Source organism: Cataglyphis hispanica, chromosome 5 (assembly GCF_021464435.1).
Source record: "Cataglyphis hispanica isolate Lineage 1 chromosome 5, ULB_Chis1_1.0, whole genome shotgun sequence".
Taxonomy (NCBI): domain Eukaryota; kingdom Metazoa; phylum Arthropoda; class Insecta; order Hymenoptera; family Formicidae; genus Cataglyphis; species Cataglyphis hispanica.
In genome coordinates this window covers 2,537,255-2,545,523 of record NC_065958.1, presented here as the reverse complement: position 1 = coordinate 2,545,523, position 8,269 = coordinate 2,537,255, and the positions used below count along the sequence as shown (strand labels likewise).

Below are 8,269 nucleotides of genomic sequence, written 5' to 3'. Positions count from 1 at the left end.
AAAAATAGTACGATCAATTTTCAGGATCCTTTTTATTGTGTCATTATTCTATAATTCTACAGTTTACGTGTCATGAATATTAAGAATATTAAAATTATATAAATCAATTTTATGCTTCTGCTCACATAAAACAAAAAAACATATGCGAAATAAGTTGATTTGTTCCATCAGAGTGCACATTTTACTGCTTAAATAAGAGTATCTATATATTTTTTTTTATTCAGAGACACTGTGAAAATCAAGTTATGTATAAAATTCATAATACAAGTTTCTTATTATGTTACTTCTAGATTGGTTTTAGACTTTTTCTTTGTATTCAAAGCCTTTTTTATGTGAAGACATATTTTAATATTTCTTTTTTTTTAACATTCAATATTCATACATATTCTGCTATTTTAAAATTAAACGATTCGTTTAATTTTTTTAATCAAGAATTAATTATAGCAAATATAAATATTTATACAGATACGCGCGAAACGTATACTGTGAATGTTGTTTACAAAGGACATATTGAAATTCCAAGTACTTCTAAGTGGTGCCCATGTATCTTCGTATTCGATCAGTACTTCTTGTAAATATTATTTGATCATCTTACAGGAATTCGTCTGGTTCTCGAGGTGCATCAAGATCTCGATAATGTATGACTGGTCGAAAGTCGCTACCACCGCCACTGCAATATTAAATATTTATTAAAATAATTAAAGGAACATTGATATATCAATATATTAGAATTTTTAATAGTATTAAATAGTACATTTATAATAGTATTAAACTATATATATAATTTATATTTTTTGTTATTTTGCATATACGTAACCTTTTTCTTTTATATATATTTTCCATATATCTATATTGAAATCAAAAAACAAATTTATATTAGCTACTTGATTAATTGTTTGAGTTGATAACTCTCAACAAAGTTTGTAAAAATATTATTGTAATGTATTGTTAAGAATGATAATTATTTTTCGTGCCACATATATAATTGGATATCATATAAATTTCGCTGATATACGATCAACCGGACATGGGATTCAAGCGGAAATAGGATAAAATAAAATAACAAATATATTAGAATAATATACAAATAGGTTTATTTGTTATTCATAAATTTCCAGCATCAGAGGATCTTCAGACTCATTCTAGATAACATTAAAGTATAAAAATTGAAAAATTGAAAGAAATCTATTTGCGATCTCTAAAATTTGAAAAAAAGAAAATAATAAAAAATAAAAAAATTATATAAAGGTACAGATTTTTATTTGTTTCTCTTGTTATATATTTCTATGAAAATAATATTGGATCAATGCATAGTCTAAATAATTTGAGTTGTACTATAAACAACTTGAATAAAAGATTGTGCTGATTTTAATGCAATGGTTATTAATTTTACGTTTTTTCTCTTTTCTCAATGATGTATTACATATCATATATATCATATATATATATATATATATATATATATATATATATATATATGTTTATTATATAAATTATTATATATAATAATATATAATAATATATATGTAATAATATATATTATATAATATATTATATATATTATATATATTTTATATATTATATATATATATATATATATATATATATATATATATGTTTATTATATAAATTATTATATTATATAATATATTATATAAATTATTATATAAATAAATATATATAATAATAATAATAATAATAATAATAATATATATATATATATATATATATATATATATATATATATAAATATATAAATATAATATATATATATATATATATATATATATATATATATGTATGTATGTATATGTATACATATAATGCACATAAGTATATGTTGGCACAAAGACAATTTGCATAAAACGTTAGCGCTTTTATTATTATTTTGTTCTGTGAAATTATATTCGCGTAGATTTCGACAAAATTTAAAACATGTCCGTGTCTGACTGCTCCAAGTCATTATAACTAACAATAGATCTTGACGCAGACTCCGGAGCGACCCTGTAAAACATTGCGTCACTACGTTCATTCTATTAACCTGATCAGACTGAGAATTTACTTGTTCTATAAATGCATTTTAAATCTTATTTTGATTCAATACGAATTTAATAATGGATCAAAGAAAGCTGACTTGTGCCAACGTAATGCCATGTAAATTCTTTTCATAATTTTTATTTATAAACCATATGATATATTATTCGGGACAAACTTTATTGATGCTTTGTATCGAAACGTAATGAAAGAAGTAGCTTACCGTCCTCGGTTGAATCCGCCACGATTGGAACGCGGTGCGCCGAATCCACCACCGAATCCGCCACCATAGCCGGAACCATAACTGCCCCTGCCACCGCCGTATCCACCACCGTAATTTCCGAATCTAGAATGGATATTCGTATGGAATATCTTAATATATTTATTTCCATATTTTTGGTAAAATTCTAAGAAACGTGTGCGTTTACATAAAGTAACACCTTTTTTATAATGTACATATTACAATGATGATTGTGTACACAAATGATCTGCTTGTTAAATATTTTCAATTGCCAATTGATTTTTGTACACTTACGAGCTGCAACCATACGGTGAAAAATTCTCGCGCGGTCCTTCCCTCAGTGGTGTTTTATTACCAGGATGTTCGGGAAGCTGAGGCCTCTTTGGATCTTTTAAATAATTATTGAAATATTCAGCTTCCGCTTTCACTTCAGCGACCTTCTCGGAATGTTTGTTGAAAATATGCTTGCGGATAAAATCAGGTCCTTTGAATTTCTTTCCGCTAAGAGGACACAACCATTTATCCTTTGACAATTCTTGGGTGTTAGCTTGGACGAATTTTTCGACTTCACTGTTTATATATTAAGGAAATATATCATATTAATATATCATATAAATTGTCATTTGTCAAGTTAGTATATCGCGTATTTATATATTCGATGAAACAAAAAAAAAAAGGATACGCTTCGGCATTCTTCGCGCCTAGCTTCTCGAACTCTTCAGTGGATAAGGTAGCGATTGGTTGCAGGAAAGCAGACATTTTGCTCTCGAAATTACGACAATACTCCGATAATTCAGCGCTGGAAATTTTGGTATTGGGTGGCGATCCTCTCACGTGCATTATTCCACATCTGTTTGGCATTTCGTCTTCGTTTGGATACTCACAATGATTGTAGTAGTCAACAGAATGAACGATTCGTAAGTACAACACTAATTTGTCTAATACCTGCAGGAATGAAGATGCAACATGTTTGTATAAAATATTCAAACAAGTTATTTTTCATTATTAATCGCCATTTTGTACGAGTTAATTTAATTTACCTTGATTAGAACTGGATCTCTTTCAATAGAACTATCTCCGTCACCACCTAACTGACCTTCTTCTTGCTCACCTGACATACCTAGCAATTCTTCCTCTTCGGCTGAAGCTTCCTCTATCAAATAGTCTGTTATATTTTTCAATACTGGATTTTTAGATGACAATCCAAAAGCCTAGACAGAAAATGCAGAAAATTTGATACAATCGCAAACTAAATTTCTAGATACACAAGCACTTTCATAGAAACATAATCCGCAATTTTACTTACAGCTTGCTCGACCTCACTACTACTTGGCGCGGTCTTATTTTCTTTATCTTCTTCTTGTTTCGATGCACTTTCGTCCTTTTTATCTTCCTTCCATAAGCCCACTCTATTATCCAAATTGTGAACAATTTTGGCACTAAGTTTAATGTCATGTCGGACTATCTGTTTGTGAGATGTTATACCATTCACTGATCGAATACGTCGCGACAGATCTCTGTTTACTATAGCACCAAGTTCACAATCGCGTAACTGTATAAAACGAAAAGCACAAAGACAAGTTTAAAAATATTCTTAATCCTTTTTTTTAATAACAGTGCAAATGAATAAACTCACTCTAATGTTATTCAAACTCCAACAGATTTCTTTGATATTCACTTGTCTCTCGAACGAAACCCAGCCACGGCGGAACCATCGTCTCTCAGGTTGCGGATCCGCTATAGCTACGCGTAAGAATCCAGGGAATCGCTTGCACATCTATTTAATAATAATAACTATATTATTTCAAATGTCAATTATATCATTAATACAAAAGAACAAAATTTGCAGTAAAAAAATATGAGTTTTCACAAATAAATCCCTTATAAAATTATTTAATAAATAATGCTTCAACTAACCGCTTCAACTTCTGCTTTGGTAATCGTAGGCGCTAAATTACGAAGAAAAATGCTACTAGTTTTGTGCAGAGCTCTAGGTTCCTTATCTTTATCCTCACTAGCCAAATCAATCACTGCTTCTGGCTCAATTGTAGGTTTTTTATTATTTGTAATTTCTACTTTAGTTTTAGTTTCTTGATTTTCTTTCTTAGTGTCTTCTTCGTCAGCTTCTTCGTTATTAGCCTCCATTTTTTCGATGGCAGCTGATGATAATTAAATGTATGATTTGAGTAAAATAAATATAATATAAAGATACATAGAAAGATAAATAGATATAATATAAAGACTGTTATGATATTTTCTGCAAAGAAATATCTATTTAATTGTACTTACGAGTTTCCGTTTTTGGTGTGTCTGGTTTATTACTGTCACTACCAGAAGAGCTACTGCTACTGCTGCTACTGCTGCTGCTATTGCTCTCGGTACGTTTACGTTTCCTTGATTTCTCTGATTTTTCCGCTATAATAAGGGAGATAACGTTATTGTGGAATGGAAAAGTTGTTAAATGTTGAGATATACATACGAGGCTTATTATCATTAGCAGCTTCTTCCACATCGTTGCACTCATCACCGTTTTGCTTTATTTTATCAGATTCAGATTTCGTATTTTCATCTTTTTCCGAATTTTCGACTTCTGTCACGGCATTCTCATCATTTTTGGAGCTTTTCTCGCTACATTCGTCCATTTTCTTTTCATCGCTGAAATAAAGCAAATATGGAAATAATTGCAGAATATTATTAATTTTATTTCTTTATATCTTATGTGTATCTTAATATTTAATATCATGTAATACCTATTCTCGGATTTTTTTTCTGTAGATTTATTCTTATTATCTTCTTTTTCTTTCAAGACATCTTTAGTTATTATAGGTTTAGGTGGCTTGATGTTTAAAATTTGTAAATCTTCTTCTGTTCCTCCTTCTAGTTTAATAACTACTGCATCTAAAAGATGTAGCAATGCATCTGCTTGATCGGCGTCGACAGATACTTTTTCTATCTCTCCCGAGTTCAGCAACTCCAGAAAAACATCCACGCGTTTCTGCAATATAATTTCACAATCAGGTAAATATTCTAAAATCAGAAGATGATGTTTCATATATTTTAGCATTACATCTACCTTAAGTGCTGATACTTGTTCATCCTTTCTTTTCACTGATTCCTCAGGATGATATTTTATTTTGAACCTAATAATCAATAGAAAAAGCAGAATAAGTGAATGCTCACAAAGCAATTCAGTATAATAATATTATATGAATCTTATACGAGTCTTGAATAGGAACACACGTACGTATAATTCAGTGATGCAGCTAATTCTGTAATTTAAAAGATGCAACGCGAATGAAAATCGGCGTTTTTTTTTGCATATTAATTGCGTATGCAGATATGAGGTATACAAAATGTTGCACAATAGCTTTTTTTTTTAATGCTTCACATAAGTAAAAGCAAAAGAATCGGCATCTTGCTTCCTCATATTGTGCATGAGCATGCATATATTCGTGAAGTAAACGTTTCTGAATAAAAATCTTGTATCAAATACCTTGTAACCAATCAATCAATTATAAGTTGTATCTATGATACAACTTTTGTTAAAAGTATTATCACAATCAGTAGAATGCGTAGGGGAAAGTAGACAAGAAGATAGAAAAAATGAGACATTAGTAAGAAGTATTCAAACCCATTAACTATGTCGCTCTTTATAATAAATTAAAAATTGACAAAACAAAAAATTATATAAGTTTTAATTGCAAATCTTTGTTCCATGATTTATCCAAATTCATATTTATCGTAATTAAATATACCCGAAGCATGGTCAATAATACCATGCATTACATTACAGAATGAAGCCTCACCTGCAGTCATATTTCTACTCGCATTCGGTTTTCTCGTCGATTCAGACAAGTACTTGTCTTATAGACAAGTATAGTACTCGAGCGTGACAAATAAATAGCGGGTTTAGAACGCGGCCTATACGCGAGCATGTTTTGGGCTTTGCGCGCCCAGCTCGCAATTTATTTAGCTACCTAAACAAGCACCTTGTGTCTTCAGCGATGCGCGAAACGCGAAATTCATAAAATATCGTACGAGAAAATAAACGAGCGAGATGACCCAAGGTATAAGGCGATGACGGCGATACGCTGTAGGGATAGACAGAGCTGATCATATTGTTTGAAATTAGCTATAGTATCATGTGTCTGCAATTTATCAAAGATTATATAAATTATCTATCTCCACCAGGCATGTGTAGCAATATATGTACATGCATGGACAGAGTTTTATGTGATCTCTTATAATGGCCGCGTTATTTAAATGTGTTCATCTTTTTTTGTATAAAATTATGATTTCAATGTCATTTATTATTTAGCTTGATAAATTCAGTAAAAATATTTCAGCCACTAGAAATTAATTCCATTTCATCATACATAGAAAATGCCGCGATAAAATTGTTCAATCCTCTATATGTAACAATGCAACCCTGTCAAGTGTGAAAAAGAAAAATATAAAAATTTATCTACCATTCTTCGTCCTTATGAGCGACAAAGAACTCATTGAGTTGCTGTCTCCTGAATTCCAATTTGTACTCGTTGTAGCGTTTAATAGCCTCCTCGTCAGTAATAGTATCTTCTTGAGTACCAAGGAATGCTTTGAATGACATCATAGGTGGTTGAGTTTCAACATTTGAATTACTGAAATTTCCAGCTACTTCTCGACTGAAAAAACAATATCATGCAATGTGCTAAAATAATTTCAATAATAAATATTATTAATTAATACAATAAATACAAAATACAATAAACAATATAGTTGTCTGTCAGTACAATCAGTAAGTTTTAAAATATGCACAGGATATGTGATATATGTGTGTTTATTTAAAATATTTATTATTAAATGACATTTATATTTTATCTCCATTTAAATGAAACAATTGAAATTTATTAAAAAAATAACTGTATATATATATCTGTTTGTATTCTTTAAAAACAAGCTTTTAGTATTTTAATACAGTACTACCTTAATTTAGCTAATAATCTTGGAGTCAAACGACTCCGTTTTGGCGGAATCCTCATAAATCCTGCTCTCCTCATTATTTACTATTTATCATATTCCAGTAAAACTCAAAAGAAGAAAATGATTTGGACATAACAAAACAAACGAACCTGCTACTATTGCTGTGATTGCCATAGTGATGGTTGCCATGGTGAGGAGGGGGATAATGATCTGGACTCCACGAAGTTCCACCGGCGCCGCCAGCACCACCACCACCACCACTGCTGCCTCCACCATAATAGTCGTGACCATATCTTGGTCTGTCATCCCATTCAAATCGCATTCTTTTCAAAGGTGGCTGTATGTCTTGAGATCTTGCAGGACTGTAACGATCGCGTCCTCCACCTCCTCCACCTCGATACTCGCGATAATCTGGACGTTGTCTAGGACGACTTGACCACTCTCTGCTATCAAAGAAATAACAAAAAATCTTCAATAGATAAAATAAACATTTTATAAACAGACAACAAAAAAAAAAAAAAATTAGAGATTTATTTACCATCATATATAAAACAGAATATGTATAATTAGAAATATGAGATATATATACCTATCGACCCAATCATCACGTCTACGATCATCTCTGCGTTCCCGTGAATATGACTCTGTCCTTTCACCTCTGAATTTATCACGTCTCTTCCTATCGTATTCATCATCCGAGTCTGCCATGTTCTGCAGTGTTGAACGTCTGCCAGAAAAAAATAAAAAGAAAATTAAAAAAAAAATATTTATATAATTTTTTTTTATAAAAATGCTTCCATTTTATATATAATGATTTGAAACATTTAGAGGTTATGTAAGCGAAATTACAAGTAGAGTACTGTGCCTCAATGTACGTTTTTCGCTAAGTTTGACGTCGTAAATAAGGAGACCGCCAACAATTGTAAAATAGTGATTTCTACACGAGCAAGTACTCAGTTTCCATCGTTATTAAAAAGCCGGTTAAGATCGAGCAGCATTTCCTCAAAAAGGCGCGATGTACATCGATATCAT

The 8,269-nt window shown here is 30.7% G+C and overlaps 1 protein-coding gene across 3 annotated transcripts; it reads right to left on the bottom strand.

The window, feature by feature from the left end:
• Positions 1 to 17: 17 nt before the first annotated feature.
• On the bottom strand, positions 18 to 7,956 carry LOC126849861 (serrate RNA effector molecule homolog). 3 transcript variants are annotated; one of them, XM_050592162.1, is made up of 15 exons: positions 7,827 to 7,956; positions 7,387 to 7,683; positions 6,745 to 6,939; positions 5,349 to 5,415; positions 5,026 to 5,270; positions 4,755 to 4,930; positions 4,565 to 4,690; positions 4,193 to 4,434; positions 3,912 to 4,052; positions 3,582 to 3,827; positions 3,316 to 3,486; positions 2,958 to 3,220; positions 2,570 to 2,845; positions 2,258 to 2,380; positions 18 to 670 (listed from the first exon to the last, which is right to left on the bottom strand). In XM_050592162.1, exons 1-15 carry the CDS (start codon positions 7,943 to 7,945, stop codon positions 592 to 594), a joined length of 2,766 nt encoding a protein of 921 aa, XP_050448119.1. In that variant the 5' UTR covers positions 7,946 to 7,956; the 3' UTR covers positions 18 to 591. The 3 variants fall into 3 exon arrangements, with proteins under 3 accessions (XP_050448119.1, XP_050448120.1, XP_050448121.1); XM_050592163.1 differs by having other exon boundaries at positions 7,387 to 7,680; XM_050592164.1 differs by lacking the exon at positions 18 to 670 and adding an exon at positions 1,831 to 2,004.
• Positions 7,957 to 8,269: the final 313 nt, after the last annotated feature.

Bases quoted from the DNA above. Each gene is read 5' to 3' on its own strand.
- LOC126849861 (XM_050592162.1), bottom strand. From the start codon at position 7,945: ATGGCAGACTCGGATGATGAATACGATAGGAAGAGACGTGATAAATTC. The intron at 5,416-6,744 runs GTAGATAAATTT...ATTGATTATTAG, and splicing joins GCTCATAAGGACGAAGAATG to GTTCAAAATAAAATATCATC. The intron at 4,931-5,025 runs GTATTACATGAT...GCTTTATTTCAG, and splicing joins GAAAAAAAATCCGAGAATAG to CGATGAAAAGAAAATGGACG.